General features: G+C 37.5%; 1 protein-coding gene across 2 annotated transcripts; it reads left to right on the top strand.

Annotated features, from left to right (window-relative positions):
* Positions 1–14371: 14371 nt before the first annotated feature.
* Positions 14372–18087, top strand: LOC307157820 (uncharacterized protein). 2 transcript variants are annotated; one of them, XM_079869770.1, is made up of 4 exons: positions 14372–14991; positions 15090–15173; positions 17572–17631; positions 17740–18087. In XM_079869770.1, exons 1-4 carry the CDS (start codon positions 14391–14393, stop codon positions 17976–17978), a joined length of 984 nt encoding a protein of 327 aa, XP_079725896.1. In that variant the 5' UTR covers positions 14372–14390; the 3' UTR covers positions 17979–18087. The 2 variants fall into 2 exon arrangements, with proteins under 2 accessions (XP_079725896.1, XP_079725895.1); XM_079869769.1 differs by having other exon boundaries at positions 15090–15179.
* Positions 18088–26694: the final 8607 nt, after the last annotated feature.

The following is a 26694-nucleotide window of genomic DNA, read 5'->3' as shown; positions in this document are numbered from 1 at the left end:
ACAAGGACACGTGGTTTAGCAGGACTTGTGTATGTAGTTCTATAGCCGACAGTTCCTCTCTATCAAATGTGTTTGTGTAAACACAGTCATGGTTTACAAGGACACGTGGTTTAGCAGGACTTGTGTATGTAGTTCTATAGCCGACAGTTCATCTCTATCAAATGTGTTTGTGTAAACACAGTCATGGTTTACAAGGACACGTGGTTTAGCAGGACTTGTGTATGTAGTTCTATAGCCGACAGTTCCTCTCTATCAAATGTGTTTGTGTAAACACAGTCATAGTTTACAAGGACACGTGGTTTAGCAGGACTTGTGTATGTAGTTCTATAGCCGACAGTTCATCTCTATCAAATGTGTTTGTGTAAACACAACCATGGTTTACAAGGACACGTGGTTTAGCAGGACTTGTGTATGTAGTTCTATAGCCGACAGTTCATCTCTATCAAATGTGTTTGTGTAAACACAACCATGGTTTACAAGGACACATGGTTTAGCAGGACTTGTGTATGTAGTTCTATAACCGACAGTTCATCTCTATCAAATGTGTTTGTGTAAACACAGTCATGGTTTACAAGGACATGCGGTTTAGCAGGACTTGTGTATGTAGTTCTATAGCCGACAGTTCCTCTCTATCAAATGTGTTTGTGTAAACACAGTCATGGTTTACAAGGACACGTGGTTTAGCAGGACTTGTGTATGTAGTTCTATAGCCGACAGTTCATCTCTATCAAATGTGTTTGTGTAAACACAGTCATGGTTTACAAGGACACGTGGTTTAGCAGGACTTGTGTATGTAGTTCTATAGCCGACAGTTCATCTCTATCAAATGTGTTTGTGTAAACACAGTCATGGTGTACAAGGACACGTGGTTTAGCAGGACTTGTGTATGTAGTTCTATAGCCGACAGTTCCTCTCTATCAAATGTGTTTGTGTAAACACAGTCATGGTTTACAAGGACACATGGTTTAGCAGGACTTGTGTATGTAGTTCTATAACTGACAGTTCATCTCTATCAAATGTGTGTAAACACAACCATGGTTTACAAGGACACGTGGTTTAGCAGGACTTGTGTATGTAGTTCTATAGCCGACAGTTCCTCTCTATCAAATGTGTTTGTGTAAACACAGTCATAGTTTACAAGGACACGTGGTTTAGCAGGACTTGTGTATGTAGTTCTATAGCCGACAGTTCATCTCTATCAAATGTGTTTGTGTAAACACAACCATGGTTTACAAGGACACGTGGTTTAGCAGGACTTGTGTATGTAGTTCTATAGCCGACAGTTCATCTCTATCAAATGTGTTTGTGTAAACACAACCATGGTTTACAAGGACACATGGTTTAGCAGGACTTGTGTATGTAGTTCTATAACCGACAGTTCATCTCTATCAAATGTGTTTGTGTAAACACAGTCATGGTTTACAAGGACATGCGGTTTAGCAGGACTTGTGTATGTAGTTCTATAGCCGACAGTTCCTCTCTATCAAATGTGTTTGTGTAAACACAGTCATGGTTTACAAGGACACGTGGTTTAGCAGGACTTGTGTATGTAGTTCTATAGCCGACAGTTCATCTCTATCAAATGTGTTTGTGTAAACACAGTCATGGTTTACAAGGACACGTGGTTTAGCAGGACTTGTGTATGTAGTTCTATAGCCGACAGTTCATCTCTATCAAATGTGTTTGTGTAAACACAGTCATGGTGTACAAGGACACGTGGTTTAGCAGGACTTGTGTATGTAGTTCTATAGCCGACAGTTCCTCTCTATCAAATGTGTTTGTGTAAACACAGTCATGGTTTACAAGGACACATGGTTTAGCAGGACTTGTGTATGTAGTTCTATAACTGACAGTTCATCTCTATCAAATGTGTGTAAACACAACCATGGTTTACAAGGACACGTGGTTTAGCAGGACTTGTGTATGTAGTTCTATAGCCGACAGTTCATCTCTATCAAATGTGTTTGTGTAAACACAATCATGGTTTACAAGGATATGTGGTGTAATTCTATAGCTACATAGATTTTTTTTTTATTATTCATTTAAAAGTTTTTGTTGAATGTCATGTAGTCTTAGATGTTAATCTTCAATGTTTTGTTCATTTAGTGACAAGGATCTGTACGAGATCAAAGGGCGGACGTACCCCCATTGAAGAGGCCTTGTTTTATATACAGGAGAGTAGAGACAAGAATTGTATCCAAGCTGTTTTTATAAATGATGTGAAAGGTAAGTAATTTTATTTATTCTAATGTATGTTTATCAATTAACATTTCTTTAATTAAAATCCAGACATGTTGTTTGCATTCTAGAACCTGTTTATTCCTGATAATAACTAGCAGCATTCCCAAAATCAAACTGCGTTCACACCACTGATCTATATAAATGACTGGATTGCTCATGAGTCATGACACCATAAATAGGGAAGCCACTGTGCCACCATATTGGTGTTCCCTAGTATTTAGAATTAATTATCAGAAATTATCTGATTTTAATGAGGGAAAGAATCACTTAACGAGTCAGCAGATTTTATATCTGTATTCTCCCTGTACAATCCTTCCATGCAAACATCCTAAACTAGGGCCCTATAATTTCCGCGATCACGGAATCGCGGAATTGGCAAATTAACGCAGAATCTAGTGTCAACGCGGAATTTCGCGGAATTTTACATATTTGGAATAAAATTCTTTTTTTTGTGTGGGAGAAAAACGTATGTCTGAGGAAAATCGCATATTACTGAAAGAACGAGCAGAGAGAGAGGCCCGGTCGCACGCGCGTCTTCAAACTGTCTTGCTCTCTCTCACTCCCTTGCGCTTATTAATCTAAATCAATTGAGAATTGACACAATGGTAAAAGATCGGAAGAACAAAGTTTCACGTGGAGCATTCGGATATTTTTTTCCCGAATTACCGCTGGGTGTGAATTGTGCAAAAAAAAAACTTTTTTACCTTGCCTTCTTCTCTGAAAAGCGTTCCGCCCATTCAGCTGACATAAAAAACACTTTCAATAAACTAAACAAAACCTATCCAATGATGAAATGTGTTGACAAATCTTGTGCGATGTCCTAACTGCCGGGATAATCACACAACACGTACAAGTCTGCTAATGGATACGTCCGATTCGCGAACTAATGACACCTTTCAGGGTTCCCGCGGGGTCTTAAAAAGTCTTAAAATGTCTTAAATTCTGAACTTTAAATTCTAAACATCTTAAAAACAGCCAGATTTTCATCCGCGGTCTTAAATTTCATTTAGTCAGGTCTTAAAAAAGATTTTACCTTCGTTCATTTCCAGAAACGCTGGCCGCATAAAGTTATTACAAAGTAGCAAAAAAGTATCGAAGTCGCTCGCCAAGAGGCAGTTCACATATTGCGTCTTTTTCGCGCTCAAGTTCATTCAAATGTAGGCGCGGTAAGCGCGCTTTATAATTGAAAGACATGAAGGATGTGGGTGCACCCTAACACTACGGGTGTTTTTCTCTTCTCCGTAAATAAATCTTGTAACAGAGCTCCAGCAAGCGTTTTTCGGCGGTGGAAATCCATTAGCCACTAAAACTTTTTTGTCATTGTGGAGTTGCATAGCAACGACAGACGCCACGGGAAAATCGGACCAAATTTTACTATTAATAATAAAAGATAAGCTAAAGTCCATTGTAAATGTCACTAAATCATTTTTTATAAAAAGAATGAGTCAAAAAAAAAAAAAAAAAAAAAAAATTAAAGTCTGAAAAATGTGAGGTTTATCTTTTTATAAAAACCTTTTTTTTCAACTTTATTTGAACTTGTACATGTTAGTATATAACATGTTGCAAGACAATTTAAAATCTGGCTATCATTTTTAATCGTATTATTTTAATGTTTATGTTAGTGCGTATTGATGCTAATTTTATTTTTTTGCCGTTTTTCGACATATAACTTGGTGAATTGATTTCATTGTGTAGTATTAGTACTTTTTGAACAGGATTCTGTGATAACAGTGATAATTTTTGGCACTATAATAATTAAATGAAATGTTCATGCCATTTCATCTCTAGTTATGATCAACTAAAATCAACTAATTATGTGTTTTTTACAATTTTCAAGTACAATTTTCTATAAAAAAATGTATATCTAATTCTGTTCTTTTCTCTGACACGCGTTGTTGGGTCTGGAAGGTTACTAATGTGATTGCTTTATCTGTAAATTAAGTCAATGCTTTTTCAATTACTGAATTCATTGAAATAAATTGAATTCTTTGATTTGAATATTTTTTGCCAATGCGTCGTGTAACTTAGGTCTTAAATTTCAATCTTTATGGTCTTAAAATGTCTTAAAAAGGTCTTAAATTTGACTAACTGAAACCTGCAGGAACCCTGTCCTTTGAACTGATTCACTTTAATGAATGGTTAAAACAACTGATCTGTCCAACACTGAATCGGTTCGGTGTATAACAAAATCGGTAACATTTTACAATAAGGTTCCATTTATTAAACTCTAGTTAACTAGATCAGTTAACGTTAACTATTAATAAACTGCACTTCTACAGCATTTATTAATCTTTATTAATGTTAATTTCACCATTTAGTAGCCTACATTATTTAAATGAAAAGTTGTATTTGTTAACATTAGTTAGCTTAATGCACTGTGTGAAGTAACATAATAAAAATACAGGGTTAGGGTTAACTAAGATTAACAAAGATTAATAAATACAGTAACAAATGTATTGCTCGTGGTTCATGTTAGTTAGCCTAACACCGTGTCCTAACTACACGCGACACGCGATAAAAGGTATCTTTTCCATGTTAATCAGAGTTTTTGTCCTAACCAGGCACGACGGCGACACGCGAAATTTCTATTTTAGAAAAGGTTTCTATTTTTCTGCGACGTCGCGCTGGAACATCAAACACAAAGTGCGGCAATGATAATCTCAGGTACTGTTTATGTGCTTTATTTAATGTTAAAAGCGTGAAATGTGACTTTGAATATCATTTAGTGCTCCAGCTTTGTAGCTGTAAAATATGCCAGCAGCCATATCACCCTGTAGCCCAAGACTGGTTGCCCACTGAAGCTAAGCAGGGCTGAGCCTGGTTAGTACCTGGATGGGAGACCTCCTGAGAAAAACCAGGTTGCTGCTGGAAGAGGTATTAGTGAGGCCAGCAGGGGGTGCTCACCCTGTTGTCTGTGTGGGTCCTAATGCCCCAGTGTAGTGACGGGGACACTATACTGCCAAAAGAGCACCGTCCTTCGGATGAGACGTTAAACCGAGGTCCTGACTCTCTGTGGTCATTAAAAATCCCAGGATGTCCTTCGAAAAAGAGTAGGGGTGTAACCCCGGCATCCTGGCCAAATTTGCCCCTTGGCCCCTGTCCATCATGGCCTCCTAATCATCCCCATATACTGATTGGCTTCATCACTGTCTCCTCTCCACCAGTAAGCTGGTGTGTGGTGGGCGTTCTGGCGCAATATGGCTGCCGTCGCATCATCCAAGTGGATGCTGCACATTGGTGGTGGTTGAGGAGATTTCCCCATCTATGTAAAGCGCTTTGAGGTCTCAGAAAAAGCGCTATATAAATGTAACGAATTATAAAAGTAACAATGGATATATTTCACCTCAGATCTTGAAATTAAACAAATGGAAACATGAACGTTAAAACTGTGAACAAACAAGTGTATTATTTGACAAGATTGTTTTAGTAACTCAGTAGCCTATGTATTTTTTATATGGTGTAACATTTGTGAATTAGATTATGTAGCTACTTATCCATTTTCTTGCGAGTGCCGTCAAGTTTACTCTCTAGTGCTGTGCACTTGCCGCGAGAGTCCGCCCATACGCTGTTTTGATTGGCTATGATTTTTGATTGACGTTGTGGCGTCTCACTGTCGCGTCGCGTGTGGACAGACACACTGCCTGTCGCTGGAATTTTGTCGCGTGTAGTTAGGACGCGGTGTAATACATTCACTAATGTAAACAAACCAAACCACATTTAACACCTCTTAAAATGAGAATTTTGTTTGTTACCTCAATAAATTTAGGGTCATTCCTATTTTATTTGTGTACATTTTAATCATTAACATTAAAAACACTCTTTTTATGACTAAAATAACAGTAAAGGGTAAAAAAAACTGAATTCCCAAATTAAAACGAAAAAAATGGAATTTGCAAAAATTTAAATGGAAAAAACGGAATTTGGGAAAAAATAAAATGGATTTTATAGGGCCCTACTAAACAAGTGTTTACTTGTTTAAACTAGGGATGGGCATTTTTGCATTTCAATCATTGATAGGTCGCCTAAATGAATAAAGGGCACCTATTATGCCCCTTTTTACAAGATGTAATATTGGTCTTGGGTATCCCCAGAATGTATTTGTGAAGTTTCAGCACAAAATACCCCACAGTTAATTTATTATAACCATTTGAAAATGTCATTTTTTAGGCCTGTTTTAAAAAGAGCTGTTTTGGTGTGTACCACCTTAAATGTAAATGAGCTGCATATCCCCGCCCTGCTTTTGGATGAGGGCGTAACTTAAATAATAATTTGCATACCTATGGCAATAAACAGTCGGTAGAAGCAGAATGGCTGAGAGTGAGAGACCCACTGTTCTGTATGGCATTCAGCTGTACATGTATGAACCGGAATCAGACCCAGATGATGAAGAGACTCCGGCAGAAGAAACACGAATGAGAATGGACCAGAATATACTTTATAAATATAATATACGAATACTTTATAAAAGAATATAAAAATACTTTATATATATTAAAATATATATATTAAAAAAAAAGTATTTTTTGTTAAACTTCATTTAAATAAACGAATATTCGTATATTCTATTTTTATGAGCCTGATTATTCGAAAGCAATATTTTAGAAAAATGCCCATCCCTATTTTAGATAGTGCCTGATTGTTGACAATCATACACACTGCGCAAACGTTCTAAAACTCTTCAAAACCAGTTGAAACAACTGGATTGAACTCTTCAATTGACTTTTGAACATGTTTCACAAATAGACCTAACAATCTCTGTGTAAAACTATGCTGCCATCTAGACATGTGCCGGTATTTGGTAATGCGATAAATCGCAGTAATGAATATTCACAATATTGTTATCGCGGGCACTTTAAAATACCGTGAAAAATAATAGATCCGAATTTAGATTTTTAGAACGCGCATTAGTTTATTTTCCATTAACCGCTTAAACAAACACTGCGTATCTGCGCGAAACACATGCACACTCTGATGTAAACAATTGCCACATGTATAAGCACTGTGAGCATGCAACGCAGTGCGCACTCTAGTCTAATGTAAGCAATCCTCACATGGGAAATTTGAGGGAAAAAAACACATTTACCTCAGCAAAGCCATTTAATGACCAGCACGTTAGTCGACTAGAAGAAATAGCTATAGAGGAGTATTTTGCTGAATAGGTGCCCTTTATTACATAATCATTATATTTTTACTTGTGTCCTTACATAATTGTTATGAACTGTATGGTTACTTACATGTTTGATTTTTTTTTTTTTTTTTCATGAGAAAAAATAACATGGGCTATCTACTGTAGCTGTAGCCTACATAATATTTATTCAAATGAGTCAAGATTGAAATCAAATCCCAAGTATTGAATTGAAATCGTGAAAATTGTGTTGAGCAATAATACAAACAGTAGCCTACCAGTCATTGTACCATGTAAACATTGTAACATGTTGTCACTAAAATGAATAAAATTCTGTTTAGTTACCGGGTTTTTTTACATCCCCACCCAATCTATCCGTTTCTCTTGTGCAAATAATATATTGTGAAAATACTGTATACTGTGATAAAAGCTCAATCAATTAGGGCTGTAATCAACCAAAGAAAATCTTGGTCAACTAAAGTCCTAAGATTTTCGACTAAAAATCGACTAAAATTGATGTTAGAAAAAAACGTCCGCCTAAATGAATGATAAATAAACATAAAAACTAGTAGGCTATTTGCAGTATATTAAATCGTTTTTGACCTAATTATTTTGCACCGAAATGATACACGAGTCTGTCGGCTCTGACAGCGTTGCATCACGTGCACCTGCACAATATCATAGCCTATATGATTTCCGAAAACTGTCAACTAGTGATATCGGCACAAAAACTGTTGAGGAAAATGCAACATAAAAAATAAAGCATAGGCTCAAAACATATCCTCATATCCTGAGCAATAAAGTCGACAATTCCTTCCGTGATATTATTTTTGCGTTTGGATGATAGAGGAGGAAAGAGAAGAGCAGGGCCGCGCCGCGTCGCGTCTAGGACAACATCAAGTATCTCACACCGGACGCGCACTTTCTCAGTTTATGGCCAGCAATTTTGTTATGTTTAAGGACATTATGAAATTAAGATAATGTATGTACTATGTTCGGATTGTACTGTACAATTAAATACAATCGTCGTTGCTAAGTCTGCAGTCAAAACACTTACCTCAGATCATCCGTTAACTGAAAGAATTGAGAATCTCACCTATAATTCCGATAACATCTGCAATTTTCATTCTATCAGCTGATTTCTGTGAATGAATGTAAAACTAAATGTATATTGCAGCACATGGTGAAGGCAGTATATACATTAATGACGATTTGAGACAAATATAATGTCAATTAAATATAAAACTATGTAAATAGTGCTCTGTGGTGCGGCAGGATTTTGAACGCGGTCCTGAGCTGTTGCTGGGCGCCGCGGACAGTCAGACATGCCTACTGCCATCTTATAAAGTCATTTTTACTCACCAGTAATTTGGTTCCATTTAATATTTTACCTTTCTTCATCATACATGTACTTCTTTCATCAGAAGAAAAATTATCAAAATGAAACATTTGAGTCTAGATTTTTTCCACACAAAAAAAATGTATGGCACGGAATGACTCAGTTATATACATACTTAATGACTTTTAATGATGCCTATTATTTTTTTGTCAGGACATGGAGTATTCGCTACCCAAAGCATAGCGAAAGGAGACTTTATTTTGGAGTATAAAGGAAAACTTGTGGAAAAACAGGTTAACAATCCGTATGCATACAACTTCAGGCACCACAATATAGATTTCTGGTGAGTACTAGTGACCATGCAAAGTCTTATTCTTAAAGTATGTTTAAAGCATTACTTCTAACCCCTCATTTACACTACACACGTCTGCGGCGCATTACGGCTGCGACAAGGTTTTAGTCCGTCCTTCATGCGGTGCCAACTCACACCGGGAGCATATCAGAAGCGGAGCGACTGGATGCGTGAGACCACGTGATTTGCCTGACCCCGACGTGTTTTTTCTTGATTTTGGGGTTTCTAGATACCATGGCTAAATGTTTATGTTTTGTCCGGTGTAATTGACCCTTCGCTAAGCCCCGCCCTCCTTAGTTACTGTTGCTACGCCTGTCAAGCTTTTGTGCCTGGCACGTCTATTACAGTATGTATGCACTGGTTTCGGAAAGGGAACAAAATCCACCACCCCGTCCAAACTTTTAGGATAGCGGGTATCAGATTTGCACAATCCGGCATAGTTAATACACTTAAATGTCCACCATAGTGGAAATTTGTTTGTATGTGTGTGTGCTATAAGTATACTAAAAATTCATTTACATATTTATGTGCTTAAAAAAAAAAAAAAACCTGAAAATTTACTTTTTTTTACCTCCTAGGATATATTGCCAATATACGTCTTTATTTTGAAATTGACAGTTTTTTTTTTTACTTTTATTTTGTATTACCAGTGCGACTTGGACGCGCGTCCATCAAAAATAGACTAGGCGCCTATTTTTAGCAAAGCAGGGCGGAGAGCCGCTTCTGGGAAGCTTCTGAAACGCGCCGCGTCGCGCCCGGTGTAAACACAAGCATTGACTAGAATGGGCGCGATCAGCTCCGGTAGCCGTGTCGCAGCCGTAATGCGCCGCTGACATTTGCAGTGTAAATGAGGGGTAAGGAAGAATTGATTACTTATTATTCCCCTATTTAGCATTAGCTACTGAAGGGGTAGTTTTATTTTAAAACCAGAACACTTTTTTTTCTAATTTCCTTCTTTAAGCCATGTATTTTCATCTGTGAAATAGTTGACCATAAATTTAAGATTTTATTTGGGCACATTTTCAGTGAAATGTTACTGCTTTTTTGTAATACCTGTTTACCTATATATGCAACAAGTTCTTTGCTTAGTTGATCTTCCTCTAATAACAATCTCTCCTTTTATTTATTAATTAATTATTATTAATTATTAATGGAGGCTTGTGTTAAATAAAACTGCCAATTTGAGTTTTGAATTTAAGTAGTTCCTTACAAAATAGTTTTTTTTTTAAAACACCATATTGTTGTTTCATTGTTACACACATTTAAACTGTTGACATATCACGCTCCTACTTGTGTTATATTATCATAAATAATCTTGGAGTTTTAGGAATTATTATTAAGATTATTATTAAAAAGAGATTGTAATTAATTGGAGGATTATTATTTTTAACCAGCCATATGATTCAGAAATACTGTAAGAAGTAGCCTATTAATTTATATGATTGTTTTATTATTTACTCCTTTTCAGTATTGATGCCTTAATGGATGATGGGTCCCTAGGAAGACGCGTCAATGATGACGCAAAACCCAACGCAAAAATGAAAAAACTTGAAGTTGATGGCCTCCCCCATTTATGTTTATTTGCAATAAAGGACATTTTTTTTGAAGAAGAAGTCACATATGATTATGGAGGAACTGGATTGCCGTGGCGTGTTAACACAACGTCAAAAAACAAGGTATGTTTACAAAAGTTCATGACTGATACTAGGGGTGTAACTGTTCACAAAATTCACGGTTCAGTTCAAAACGATACACTTGTGTCACGGTTCGGTACGTTTTCGATACAGCAAAAAGAAAGAAATGCCAGAGAAATTTCCTTGATTTTTTTTTTTTTTTTTATTCTTTTTTTATTAAAACTAACATCATAAAGTATGATATTTTTTACTTTGAGCAAAGATGGTAATTGACTCTTCTTAGGAGCATATAAAACAAAATAGCTCCTTGGAAAAAATGAAATGTAATATTTTGTACTTCAGTTCAGATTAACATTTGAGGGCAGCAATGTTATTCATAATGTCAAAATAAAACCGACGTAATGTTACTTGAAAGCATTGTAGCCTGCTATTCCTGCCAAACTTCCAAAGTTACAGTTAGTTTTACTACAGTACAACTAAAAATGGTGAATATGGTGAATGTTGCTGATCTGTGGACACATAGTTCATTCATGGCACAATGTTTCTTCCTGGTTTCCACGTCAGCGTTGTTTGATCCGTTAATACCGGAGAAATGTGAATGCTTCTCACTAGATCTCGCAGCGATGTTATTACTTCAGTGGCGAATTCAAATGCTTTCTTTACTGGATCTCTTAGTGCTGTGTAGTATAAGATCGGCTCGCGCTGCTTTGGTCCAAACTGATAAACGGTCCGTCACGAGTAGCTCAGTTTCGTTCTGTTTACATTACGTTTGCCATTTGATGTTGTGGTCGCGCCAGCGTCTCTTACATTTAGCGCGCTCGCGACGCGCGTACTTTTGAAATAACCGTTCGGTTTGAAAATGCGTACCTAACACCGAACCGAAAGCCTCGTACCAAACGGTTCAACACGAATACGCGTACCGTTACACCCCTAACTGATACAGACCTTTACAACTAAAAATCAATGTTAAATTGACGTCTGTCTGCTATCTGGGTATTATGTATTAAAAATATACTTTTGAATATATTTTGAAAACAGTCCTCTCCAAAGCACACTCCTGCCCATGAATCAGCTCCAGAGCCCGTTCCTGCCAAAGAACATACTGTAGAATCTGCTCCAACCCATGAGCCCGCTTTATGTACATTAGGTAAGAGCACCGCTTTTCTTATTTTCTTTTCCTGATGTTGGTTTGCAGCCCTCTTGAATTTAGTCAAAATCACACAACACAACTTCTATTAACACAACAGAATCCACTCCAGAGCGTGATCGAGCCCATGAGGCCACTCCAGAGCGTGATCGAGCCCATGAGGCCACTCCAGAGCGTGATCGAGCCCATGAGGCCACTCCAGAGCGTGATCGAGCCCATGAGGCCACTCCAGAGCGTGATCGAGCCCATGAGGCCACTCCAGAGCGTGATCCAGCCCATGAGGCCACTCCAGAGCGTGATCCAGCCCATGAGGCCACTCCAGAGCGTGATCCAGCCCATGAGGCCACTCCAGAGCGTGATCCAGCCCACGAGGCCACTCCAGAGTGTGATCCAGCCCATTGGCACCCTAAAGAATTCAGTCAAGCCGATGAGCCTGCTCAAGGTACATCAGGTAAGAGCCACACTTTACCTTTTTTCCTCATGTTGGTTTGCAACCCTCTTTCAAATGTAGTCAAAATCATGCAACGCAAATTCAGTTTATGTAATCAAAATCAACACATCATCAATGCATTGTGATATTAAATTGAACCGAATTGTTGACATGATAATCCTATTCTAATCAAATCATGACACCAGTCAAGGTTCACACACCTAGTGTTCAATAAAGTTTTGTTGAGTTTAATCACCCTCTCAGTGTGATTTATCCTGACAAGGATAGCTAAGGACATTAGCTGAATCTATCAATTTCAAAAGTGAAAGTGTTTATTTTCTGCTTTCTTTCAGTTTGTAAGAAACACACTATAAAACCTGAACAACTGTCCTCTTTTGAGAAGTGTCTTGCTTGCCATGGACCATTTTCCTCTCTAAAGTGGTCTGGAGTCAAATGTATAGGTAATTTTTAAATTGTCTGGATTTTTTTATAGATATTTTGAATAACACTAAATTATAGTCCAGTTCTCAACAACAATGAATGGTGAACAGTTTGTTATTGTGAAATAATCAAATTACATTTACCATATTTGAAAATCTCATTTGAACTGATTAAATGATTTTTACTTCTCAGGTTGCTTCACTGTATGGCATGCAAAATGTTTTGAAAAACTGCAAAATGATGTAAGCAATTACCATAAATAATTACATTAAAATATATTTAATAAATTTCTATGCATGCATATGAAATTTAATTCTATAAATCTACTACACTGTTTCTTCAGTATACATCAGGATCAGCTGATGAAAGTGAGGGGGATGAAAGGTCCTCTGGAGAGGAATATGTCCCCTGTTCTGCATCTGATAATGACACAGACATTGAAAGTGAAAACCCAGTCAGTAGTCCACTTGATGCATCAATTACATGTAAAATACATGTAGAAACGACACCAGATGAAACGACACCAGATGAGCCTATTTCTATGGACTACACTGAAGTTCAAGATACAACACAAAAACATTACTTTCCTGACTGCTATTCAGAAACTCAAACATCATCATCACTTGCCAAAGCAGGGCAGAATTTTTGCTTTGTCTGTGGAGAACCTCAGTCCAAAATTTCAAGACACTTTAAAGTCCATGCCAAAGAAGACATGGATATAGCAAAGGCTCTGAGTTTACCTGCAAATTCGAAAATAAGAAAACAACTGCTTGAAAAATTGAGAAACAGAGGCAACTTCAACCACAACAACAATGTCCTTAAAAAGGGAGAAGGTACATTAAAAGTAAAACGACGAGCATTTAAAAACACAGGTTCAACCCAGAAGAAATATGAATACTGCGTGTATTGCAAGGGAATGTTTTTGCGAAATGAGCTGTGGAGGCACATGAGAGGATGCAAGTCCAAACCAGCTAAGATAGATAAAGCTACTGAGGGCAGACAGAGAGTCCTCACCATTGCTGCAGTGGCCAAATCTTGCTTCTCTGGTAAAACAGAGGAAGGGTTAATGAAAATATTGAGTAAAATGAATGAAGATGAAATTGCCCATGTTGTGAGACATGATTCTGGCCTTCTTCAATTTGCCCAGTCCCTATATAATCGCCACGGATTTCACACTTCAAAGCATGAATACATCCGCCAGAAGGTCCGTGAGCTTGGCAGATTCATGATAACACTACGTAAAAAATGCCCATCTGCATCTCTGGATGATGCCATGAAGCCAGCAAATTTCATGAATGTCATTCAAGCAGTTAGAGAAACTGCAGGGTTTCATGAAAATACACATTCTTTCCAAATTCCAAGCTTAGCTTTAAAAATCGGACACTCCCTCTTAAAAGTTAGCGAAATTATCCAATGTCATGCTCTTATTGCTGAAAATGCAGAGTTGGCAAGCAGTGCAGAAGCATTCCAGAAACTGTACAAATCAAAGTGGTCGGAATTCATATCGAACTCAGCGTTAAGCACCATTAATGATTCGAAATACAACAAGCCGGCCAAAATGCCACTCACTCAAGACATTGAAAAGCTTAATGACTATTTACAAAGAAGTGCAGAATCGGCCCTCCAGGAACTTAGCCAAAATACCTCTGAGAGCAACTATGCATGTCTCACCAAGCTAACAATGACCAGGATCATCCTGTTCAACAGACGACGGGTTGGAGAGGTCTCCAAGATGCCTCTAAAAAATTTCCTCCAAAGAGAGGACTCTTACACATCTGACGAGCTGGGTCTTTCAGCTTATGAGAAGAGCTTGTGCAAATATTTTACACGAGTTGAGCTAAAAGGAAAAAGAGGACGAAAAGTAGCTGTTTTGCTCAACCCAGACATCACAAAAGCTCTGGAAATGCTTATTGAGAAGCGGGCACAATGTGGAGTACTGCAAGAGAATGAATTCCTCTTTGCCGTTCCAAAGTGCTCTAGCTACTACAGAGGTCACGACTGTCTCAAGAGGTTTGCTGCTGAGTGTGGTGCAACTCACCCAGAGTACTTGAGATCGACACAACTGAGGAAACAAGTTGCAACAACTTCCCAAATTCTTAATTTAAAAAATAATGAACTGGACCAACTGGCAGACTTTCTAGGCCACAATATTAATGTGCATAGAGAATATTACAGACTACCTGAGGCAACCATCCAGGTGACCAAAATTTCAAAACTGCTTCTAGCCCTTGAAAAGGGTAAGCTGACAGAATTAAAAGGAAAATCTCTTGATGAAATCCAAGGTACAGTTACTATACAATTTTTTAATCAATTAAGTAATGAGTACTAACTAACATGAAATGAGCAATGTTAAGCTTATTTTTCCATTGTGTTTTCTAAGATTTTACAGACGAAGATGACGACCAGGACATTGACAGCGATGAAGACTCCAATGGAGCCAGACCTCTGGAGCTCAACTCAATCAGTAATGGTTAATGTTATTTAATATTTGTGTAAACGTGTATGTATGATGATTAATTTTAGTTCATTTTAGCATTCTGTCTGTGTGATGGATCTTATTGCAGTCAGAAACAGATTTTCAAAGTGTGAAGGGGAGAACGCAAGGGTATGTGAGGGGAGGTATGTTTTATATATCCTGGTTAAAATATGAAGCAGGTGTGTTTAATTGGGGTTGGAGCTAACTGCAGAGCAATGACCCTCCGGGAGCAGGATTAGACACTGGACAAAAGTTGCAAATACTGCTGGTCAAACATAACTTTAAGCATCAACTAAAACTGTTTTGGATGAGAAATCAACATTTTATTAATGTTACCTTGTTACCATTCATCCAACCATTTTCTTCCACTTACCCTGAACCAGTCCACGGTGGCAGCAGGCCAAGTAGGGCTTTCCATACTTTCCTTTCCCCAGCCACTTTCTCCAGCTCCTACTGTGGGAACCAAAATTGTTCCCAGGCTTGCAGAAAGATATCATCCCTTAAGCATGTTCTAGGTCTTCCCCAGAGTCCCTTTCCAGTTAGATATGCCTGGAAAAAATCCTCTGGAAGCCATCCGGGAGGTATCCTAACCAGATGCCTGAACCACCCTAGCTGGCTCTTTGTAACTTGGAGGAGCAGCTGCTCTACTCCCAGTACCTCCAGCATATATGAGTTTTTCGCCCTCTTTCTCAGGGTCAGCCGAGACACCCTAAAGAGAAAACTTCTCTCAGGTCTTGCATGTAACATTTTTCACCCCTGATTAGTTGCATCACTATGTCAAGCATAATGTGTCAAGTGTCAAGGAATCACCATGCTCCACCCTCACTCCATTCAGCCTTACCAGACTTCTAATCTCCTGCACCTTTCACTTATCCAATCATCTCATCAACCATATAACCTCTGTATAAGCTGACACCAGACACAGTCATTGTCAGGTCTCGACTGCGACAAGGACTTTCGTGACGTTCCGATGAGCTACTTACCTGTGCTACCTACCTCCCAATCGATCTCCTGGTTCCGTGTTCCTTGTTTGCTCCCTGGATATCACTAGCCTGGATGCCAGCCCGAACCCCGCCCACAACATTTCTTTGTTCGGGAAGTTCGGTCTGGACCTGATCCGTTGAGGAGTAATTATGCTCTACTCAGCGAAGACCGTGCAAATCAAATTTCCAGGGCGGGCTTTATACAAATTGATGGACAGATGATCTACAGTTACGTAATCATCCACATCACCAAAGAGCGCTTGGGTTGAATTAGTTTACAACAAAGATGACTGCCACTGGAGAATTGCGATTTCACGAGTTCACACTTACAAATAAGTTAGGTAGAATAAATGCCTCATAGTTCCGAGATCCCCTTCCTTTAGTTCACTCAGCCCTGAAACAACTACGTCGTAACACCTACAGGCCACATTGAATGATGTTTTATTAACAAAGTTTGGGAGGAGCATGTTCAGATAATTAACCTAATTAACACGAGAGGAGGACATTCAGTTAAATCAACTCCATTAACGATAAGAGGTATATATACAGCAGACCTGCCTCTGTTTGTTGACAGTTTATCAGCATCCCTCCACCACCCCATCTCCTGACTTCTTATTATTCCTACCACAACAGGGGGGAGTACTCTGGGTTCGGGCCAAATTCCGTGCTCAAAACCCCTGCCCTGGACAGCACACCAAATACACATAAACCTTAACTCTATCTAATTATATGTAAGTGTGAACTCGTGAAATACCTTTTGATGGGCTGGTAAAAGCCACCTCCGTGTTCCAAGACTTCACGCATGAGGTGCTCCGGAATTTCCTCCACTGATTTGTACTGGTCTACTACAACAACATCCTCATTTACTCCCGGAGTTTGGATCAACTATTCTTGAAAGCAGAGAAGTGCCAGTTCCATCAGTCAGAGATCCAGTTCCTCTGGTACGTCATAAACAAACAAGGCACCATGGATGAAAGGAAGGTGGATACTATCCTAAATTCCCACCGCCATAAGGGAACTCCAGAGATTTCTTGGTTTTGATAACATCTATCTCTTCATCAAGAACTACAGTGTCATCACCGGCCCCCTCACCTCTCTCCTCCGTGGAAACCCCAAGTCTCTGTCCTCAAGTCTCTGTCTCTGTCCCTATTGAATGAGATTTCATATTCATTCACTGCGTTAAGCTACACCTTTTATCTTTTTGAATAAGCGACCTGTAGCGGCACAACTTACAGTTACATACTGTGCCTTTAAAATCTCCGAATAAAAGTGTAGTATATGTTTCTTATGCATCATGCAACTGATTTTTGAGAGGGAAACAATGTCATATGATTTCATATGCAATGAAATTTGGTAAATATGCCATGAAAAAAGGTTTTAATTTGATTTTTTACACGGTATAGGTGAAAATGTGCGAGATGAACAAGTCTGCAGAGATGCTACTTCATCCACTAAAGTTAAAGGTATGTCTGGTTTTGTTTCAACTTTGCATTACCTTGGTATTCATTTCTCTCTTATATACATTGGATTTAACTATGTTGTACTTTAACCATCTAATACATTTCTAATAGAGCTTGACAGACCAAAGAAAAAAAGGGCCTATGTAAAAAGACCATGGACCGCTTCAGAGGTCAAATCAGTCATGAAATTCTTTGGAAACCACATCACAAAAGGGAAGCTGGCAACTTTGACTGAATGTGAGGCTTGCAAGAAGGCATACCACCCCATTCTTGCTTCACGGACAAGCCAAAACATAAGAGACTTTGTCCGGAACAAGGGCACAGCTTACAAGAAACAAATATGTAAATGAGTTTATTCTATCTGTCTTCTATTCTATTCTTCTATTCAAACTGCTTCCCTAACTTACAAGAAACGAATATGTAAATGAGTTTATTCTATCTATCTTCTATTCTATCTGTCACAATTCAGTAAGTGACCGTCAAATCAAACTGCTTCCCTAGCTTACAAGAAACAAATATATAAATTAGTTTATTCTATCTATCTTCTATTCTATCTGTCACAATTCAGTAAGTGACCGTCAAATCAGAAACAAGTATGTAAATGAGTTTTTTCTATCTATCTTCTATTCTATCTGTCACAATTCAGTAAGTGACCGTCAAATCAAACTGCTTTCCTAGCTTACAAGAAACAAATATGTAAATGAGTTTATTCTATCTATCTTCTATTCTATCTGTCACAATTCAGTAAGTGACCGTCAAATCAGAAACAAGTATGTAAATGAGTTTTTTCTATCTATCTTCTATTCTATCTGTCACAATTCAGTAAGTGACCGTCAAATCAAACTGCTTCCCTAGCTTACAAGAAACAAATATGTAAATGAGTTTATTCTATCTATCTTCTATTCTATCTGTCACAATTCAGTAAGTGACCGTCAAATCAGAAACGAATATGTAAATGAGTTTATTCTATCTATCTTCTCTTCTATCTGTCACAATTCAGTAAGTGACTGTCAAATCAAACTGCTTCCCTAGCTTACAAGAAACAAGTATATAAATTAGTTTTTTCTATCTATCTTCTATTCTGTCACAATTCAGTAAGTGACCGTCAAATCAAACTGCTTCCCTAGCTTACAATAAACAAATATGTAAATGAGTTTATTCTATCTATCTTCTATTCTATCTGTCACAATTCAGTAAGTGACCGTCAAATCAAACTGCTTCCCTAGCTTACAAGAAACAAATATGTAAATGAGTTTATTCTATCTATCTTCTATTCTATCTGTCACAATTCAATAAGTGACCGTCAAATCAGAAACGAATATGTAAATGAGTTTATTCTATCTATCTTCTATTCTATCTGTCACAATTCAGTAAGTGACCGTCAAATCAAACTGCTTCCCTAGCTTACAAGAAACAAATATGTAAATGAGTTTATTCTATCTATCTTCTATTCTATCTGTCACAATTCAGTAAGTGACCGTCAAATCAAACTACTTCCCTAGCTTACAAGAAACAAATATATAAATAAGTTTATTCTATCTATCTTCTATTCTATCTGTCACAATTCAGTAAGTGACCGTCAAATCAAACTGCTTCCCTAGCTTACAAGAAACAATAGCTTACAAGAAACAAATATATAAATAAGTTTATTCTATCTATCTTCTATTCTATCTGTCACAATTCAGTAAGTGACCGTCAAATCAAACTGCTTCCCTAGCTTACAAGAAACAAATATGTAAATGAGTTTATTCTATCTATCTTCTATTCTATCTGTCACAATTCAGTAAGTGACCGTCAAATCAAACTACTTCCCTAGCTTACAAGAAACAAATATATAAATAAGTTTATTCTATCTATCTTCTATTCTATCTGTCACAATTCAGTAAGTGACCGTCAAATCAAACTGCTTCCCTAGCTTACAAGAAACAAATATGTAAATGAGTTTATTCTATCTATCTTCTATTCTATCTGTCACAATTCAATAAGTGACCGTCAAATCAGAAACGAATATGTAAATGAGTTTATTCTATCTATCTTCTATTCTATCTGTCACAATTCAGTAAGTGACCGTCAAATCAAACTGCTTCCCTAGCTTACAAGAAACAAATATGTAAATGAGTTTATTCTATCTATCTTCTATTCTATCTGTCACAATTCAGTAAGTGACCGTCAAATCAAACTGCTTCCCTAGCTTACAAGAAACAAATATATAAATGAGTTTATTCTATCTATCTTCTATTCTGTCACAATTCAGTAACTGACCGTCAAATCAAACTGCTTCCCTAGCTTACAAGAAACAAATATATAAATAAGTTTATTCTATCTATCTTCTATTCTATCTGTCACAATTCAGTAAGTGACCGTCAAATCAAACTACTTCCCTAGCTTACAAGAAACAAATATATAAATAAGTTTATTCTATCTATCTTCTATTCTATCTGTCACAATTCAGTAAGTGACCGTCAAATCAAACTGCTTCCCTAGCTTACAAGAAACAAATATGTAAATGAGTTTATTCTATCTATCTTCTATTCTGTCACAATTCAGCAAGTGACCGTCAAATCAAACTGCTTCCCTAGCTTACAAGAAACAAATATGTAAATGAGTTTATTCTATCTATCTTCTATTCTGTCACAATTCAGTAAGTGACCGTCAAATCAAACTGCTTCCCTAGCTTACAAGAAACAAATATATAAATAAGTTTATTCTATCTATCTTCTATTCTATCTGTCACAATTCAGTAAGTGACCGTCAAATCAAACTGCTTCCCTAGCTTACAAGAAACAAATATGTAAATGAGTTTATTCTATCTTCTATTCTGTCACAATTCAGTAAGTGACCGTCAAATCAAACTGCTTCCCTAGCTTACAAGAAACAAATATGTAAATGAGTTTATTCTATCTATCTTCTATTCTATCTGTCACAATTCAGTAAGTGACCGTCAAATCAAACTGCTTCCCTAGCTTACAAGAAACAAATATATAAATAAGTTTTTTCTATCTATCTTCTATTCTATCTGTCACAATTCAGTAAGTGACCGTCAAATCAAACTGCTTCCCTAGCTTACAAGAAACAAATATGTAAATGAGTTTATTCTATCTATCTTCTATTCTATCTGTCACAATTCCAAGTGACCGTAAAATCAAACTGCTTCCGTAGCTTACAAGAAACAAATATGTAAATGAGTTTATTCTATCTATCTTCTATTCTATCTTGTCACAATTCAGTAAGTGACCGTCAAATCAAACTGCTTCCCCTAGCTTACAAGAAACAAATATATAAATGAGTTTTTTCTATCTATCTTCTATTCTATCTGTCACAATTCAGTAAGTGACCGTCAAATCAAACTGCTTCCCTAGCTTACAAGAAACAAATATGTAAATGAGTTTTCTATCTATCTTCTATTCTATTCTTCTATTAAAACTGCTTCCCTAACTTACAATAAATAAATATGTAAATGAGTTTATTCTATCTGTCTTCTATTTTATTCTTGCTTACCTATTCCCTATTAATATTTTGTAAACACAAACATGGTATACAAGGACACATGGTTTAGCAGGACTTGCTAGAATCTTTATTGATTTTAAGAAACCTAACTGATTCACATTTTGAATTTGTGCAATCCACATTTGGACGGATGTGAACCTAATTCGATTTGACTTATATATACATATAAGTGTGATTTATTTTATAAGGTGCACCTATAGTTTTTTTTTTGTTGTTGCATAATCTAACATTTGTACTCTGTCATACCGGTATACTGTTTTTGGCTATCCTGTTGTTATCTTTATGTCTGATTGTTCCTTTTGGGATGTTTACAGATTTTCCCTTATTTACCATTTAATATAGTAAATTCCCAGCTGGGGGAAAAAAACTCATTCAAAAAATCATTTTATCTGCACAAGTCTTTTTAATCACAAGATACATTAATCACAGGCTCCATAGTCGACCCTAACTGGTCCAAATAAAAAATCATAGTTGCACTTATTATTTGAATTTTTTCCAACAATATTCATAGCTATTATAAAAGCAAAGGGGTGCTACACATGGTTTACAAGGACACATGGTTTAGCAGGACTTGTGTATGTAGTTCTATAGCCGACAGTTCCTCTCTATCAAATGTGTTTGTGTAAACACAACCATGGTTTACAAGGACATGTGGTTTAGCAGGACTTGTGTATGTAGTTCTATAACCGACAGTTCCTCTCTATCAAATGTGTTTGTGTAAACACAATCATGGTTTACAAGGACACGTGGTTTAGCAGGACTTGTGTATGTAGTTCTATAGCCGACAGTTCCTCTCTATCAAATGTGTTTGTGTAAACACAGTCATGGTTTACAAGGACACGTGGTTTAGCAGGACTTGTGTATGTAGTTCTATAGCCGACAGTTCCTCTCTATCAAATGTGTTTGTGTAAACACAATCATGGTTTACAAGGACACGTGGTTTAGCAGGACTTGTGTATGTAGTTCTATAGCCGACAGTTCCTCTCTATCAAATGTGTTTGTGTAAACACAGTCATGGTTTACAAGGACATGTGGTTTAGCAGGACTTGTGTATGTAGTTCTATAGCCGACAGTTCCTCTCTATCAAATGTGTTTGTGTAAACACAGTCATGGTTTACAAGGACATGTGGTTTAGCAGGACTTGTGTATGTAGTTCTATAGCCGACAGTTCCTCTCTATCAAATGTGTTTGTGTAAACACAGTCATGGTTTACAAGGACACATGGTTTAGCAGGACTTGTGTATGTAGTTCTATAGCCGACAGTTCATCTCTATCAAATGTGTTTGTGTAAACACAGTCATGGTTTACAAGGACACGTGGTTTAGCAGGACTTGTGTATGTAGTTCTATAGCCGACAGTTCCTCTCTATCAAATGTGTTTGTGTAAACACAATCATGGTTTACAAGGACACATGGTTTAGCAGGACTTGTGTATGTAGTTCTATAACCGACAGTTCCTCTCTATCAAATGTGTTTGTGTAAACATAGTCATGGTTTACAAGGACACATGGTTTAGCAGGACTTGTGTATGTAGTTCTATAGCCGACAGTTCCTCTCTATCAAATGTGTTTGTGTAAACACAGTCATGGTTTACAAGGACATGTGGTTTAGCAGGACTTGTGTATGTAGTTCTATAGCCGACAGTTCCTCTCTATCAAATGTGTTTGTGTAAACACAGTCATGGTTTACAAGGACATGTGGTTTAGCAGGACTTGTGTATGTAGTTCTATAGCCGACAGTTCCTCTCTATCAAATGTGTTTGTGTAAACACAGTCATGGTTTACAAGGACACATGGTTTAGCAGGACTTGTGTATGTAGTTCTATAGCCGACAGTTCATCTCTATCAAATGTGTTTGTGTAAACACAGTCATGGTTTACAAGGACACATGGTTTAGCAGGACTTGTGTATGTAGTTCTATAGCCGACAGTTCCTCTCTATCAAATGTGTTTGTGTAAACACAGTCATGGTTTACAAGGACATGTGGTTTAGCAGGACTTGTGTATGTAGTTCTATAGCCGACAGTTCCTCTCTATCAAATGTGTTTGTGTAAACATAGTCATGGTTTACAAGGACATGTGGTTTAGCAGGACTTGTGTATGTAGTTCTATAGCCGACAGTTCCTCTCTATCAAATGTGTTTGTGTAAACACAATCATGGTTTACAAGGACATGTGGTTTAGCAGGACTTGTGTATGTAGTTCTATAGCCGACAGTTCCTCTCTATCAAATGTGTTTGTGTAAACACAATCATGGTTTACAAGGACATGTGGTTTAGCAGGACTTGTGTATGTAGTTCTATAGCCGACAGTTCCTCTCTATCAAATGTGTTTGTGTAAACATAGTCATGGTTTACAAGGACATGTGGTTTAGCAGGACTTGTGTATGTAGTTCTATAGCCGACAGTTCCTCTCTATCAAATGTGTTTGTGTAAACACAATCATGGTTTACAAGGACATGTGGTTTAGCAGGACTTGTGTATGTAGTTCTATAGCCGACAGTTCCTCTCTATCAAATGTGTTTGTGTAAACACAGTCATGGTTTACAAGGACACATGGTTTAGCAGGACTTGTGTATGTAGTTCTATAGCCGACAGTTCATCTCTATCAAATGTGTTTGTGTAAACACAATCATGGTTTACAAGGACATGTGGTTTAGCAGGACTTGTGTATGTAGTTCTATAGCCGACAGTTCATCTCTATCAAATGTGTTTGTGTAAACACAATCATGGTTTACAAGGACATGTGGTTTAGCAGGACTTGTGTATGTAGTTCTATAGCCGACAGTTCCTCTCTATCAAATGTTTGTGTAAACATAGTCATGGTTTACAAGGACATGTGGTTTAGCAGGACTTGTGTATGTAGTTCTATAACCGACAGTTCCTCTCTATCAAATGTGTTTGTGTAAACATAGTCATGGTTTACAAGGACATGTGGTTTAGCAGGACTTGTGTATGTAGTTCTATAGCCGACAGTTCCTCTCTATCAAATGTGTTTGTGTAAACACAGTCATAGTTTACAAGGACATGTGGTTTAGCAGGACTTGTGTATGTAGTTCTATAGCCGACAGTTCCTCTCTATCAAATGTGTTTGTGTAAACACAATCATGGTTTACAAGGACATGTGGTTTAGCAGGACTTGTGTATGTAGTTCTATAGCCGACAGTTCCTCTCTATCAAATGTGTTTGTGTAAACATAGTCATGGTTTACAAGGACATGTGGTTTAGCAGGACTTGTGTATGTAGTTCTATAGCCGACAGTTCCTCTCTATCAAATGTGTTTGTGTAAACACAATCATGGTTTACAAGGACATGTGGTTTAGCAGGACTTGTGTATGTAGTTCTATAGCCGACAGTTCCTCTCTATCAAATGTGTTTGTGTAAACACAGTCATGGTTTACAAGGACACATGGTTTAGCAGGACTTGTGTATGTAGTTCTATAGCCGACAGTTCATCTCTATCAAATGTGTTTGTGTAAACACAGTCATGGTTTACAAGGAAACGTGGTTTAGCAGGACTTGTGTATGTAGTTCTATAGCCGACAGTTCATCTCTATCAAATGTGTTTGTGTAAACATAGTCATGGTTTACAAGGACATGTGGTTTAGCAGGACTTGTGTATGTAGTTCTATAACCGACAGTTCCTCTCTATCAAATGTGTTTGTGTAAACATAGTCATGGTTTACAAGGACATGTGGTTTAGCAGGACTTGTGTATGTAGTTCTATAGCCGACAGTTCCTCTCTATCAAATGTGTTTGTGTAAACACAATCATGGTTTACAAGGACACATGGTTTAGCAGGACTTGTGTATGTAGTTCTATAGCCGACAGTTCCTCTCTATCAAATGTGTTTGTGTAAACATAGTCATGGTTTACAAGGACATGTGGTTTAGCAGGACTTGTGTATGTAGTTCTATAGCCGACAGTTCCTCTCTATCAAATGTGTTTGTGTAAACATAGTCATGGTTTACAAGGACATGTGGTTTAGCAGGACTTGTGTATGTAGTTCTATAACCGACAGTTCCTCTCTATCAAATGTGTTTGTGTAAACACAGTCATGGTTTACAAGGACACGTGGTTTAGCAGGACTTGTGTATGTAGTTCTATAGCCGACAGTTCATCTCTATCAAATGTGTTTGTGTAAACATAGTCATGGTTTACAAGGACATGTGGTTTAGCAGGACTTGTGTATGTAGTTCTATAACCGACAGTTCCTCTCTATCAAATGTGTTTGTGTAAACATAGTCATGGTTTACAAGGACATGTGGTTTAGCAGGACTTGTGTATGTAGTTCTATAGCCGACAGTTCCTCTCTATCAAATGTGTTTGTGTAAACACAATCATGGTTTACAAGGACACATGGTTTAGCAGGACTTGTGTATGTAGTTCTATAGCCGACAGTTCCTCTCTATCAAATGTGTTTGTGTAAACATAGTCATGGTTTACAAGGACATGTGGTTTAGCAGGACTTGTGTATGTAGTTCTATAACCGACAGTTCCTCTCTATCAAATGTGTTTGTGTAAACATAGTCATGGTTTACAAGGACATGTGGTTTAGCAGGACTTGTGTATGTAGTTCTATAGCCGACAGTTCCTCTCTATCAAATGTGTTTGTGTAAACATAGTCATGGTTTACAAGGACATGTGGTTTAGCAGGACTTGTGTATGTAGTTCTATAGCCGACAGTTCCTCTCTATCAAATGTGTTTGTGTAAACACAGTCATAGTTTACAAGGACACATGGTTTAGCAGGACTTGTGTATGTAGTTCTATAACCGACAGTTCCTCTCTATCAAATGTGTTTGTGTAAACATAGTCATGGTTTACAAGGACATGTGGTTTAGCAGGACTTGTGTATGTAGTTCTATAGCCGACAGTTCCTCTCTATCAAATGTGTTTGTGTAAACACAGTCATAGTTTACAAGGACACATGGTTTAGCAGGACTTGTGTATGTAGTTCTATAATCAACAGTTTTCTAAAACAAGCCACAATTTACCAGTCTATTTGTATACCCCTAAAAGAGCAAAATATATATTAAAATCCCCAGATTATAATAACCTTTTCAGGGTTAAAAAAGATTACTTGTATGATAAAGAGTAGTGTTATACAACTAGGGGTTGTCCATGGTTAACCGATTAACCGTTAAAAATTGCGTAACCGAGTGAAACATTTTGCTCGGTTAAGTGGCGTCAGTGGCGTGCATTGAATTTAGTTGTAATACATTTTTGCACCACCAGAGACCGCTAGACCAGTTTTCTAATATGAAGCGGGCAAAGAAAGCGCGCGTCCGAGAGTGAAGGCTGTGCGCGAGCCAGAAACAAACATAGTATCCGCGCCACTGATCGCAGCACAATAATATCTGTCTGCAGAGCCACAGCTTTACCCCAGCAGTTTTACCCCGCGCATGCGCAGTTTCATCACAACAGTTTTACCTGCAGAGTCCGTTTACCGTTACATTAACCCATACAATTTGTATTATGCATTTCCTAAACATGTACTTGCTAATCAAACACTTTATATGAACAAACTACTAATCTATAAAACACAATCGGTCTTCCGACCTT

This window comes from Squalius cephalus (assembly GCF_949319135.1).
Source record: "Squalius cephalus genome assembly, chromosome: 4".
In the NCBI taxonomy this organism is placed as follows: Eukaryota; Metazoa; Chordata; class Actinopteri; order Cypriniformes; family Leuciscidae; genus Squalius; species Squalius cephalus.
Note: the sequence above shows the minus strand (reverse complement) of the source record. Positions and strands in the feature narration are given on the sequence as shown.

Coding starts and splice junctions, on each gene's coding strand:
- LOC307157820 (XM_079869769.1), top strand. CDS start 14,391: ATGACCAGGATCATCCTGTTCAACAGACGACGGGTTGGAGAGGTCTCC. Junction 15,180..17,571: donor GCTCAACTCAATCAGTAATG/GTTAATGTTATT, acceptor TACACGGTATAG/GTGAAAATGTGCGAGATGAA. Junction 17,632..17,739: donor TTCATCCACTAAAGTTAAAG/GTATGTCTGGTT, acceptor CATTTCTAATAG/AGCTTGACAGACCAAAGAAA.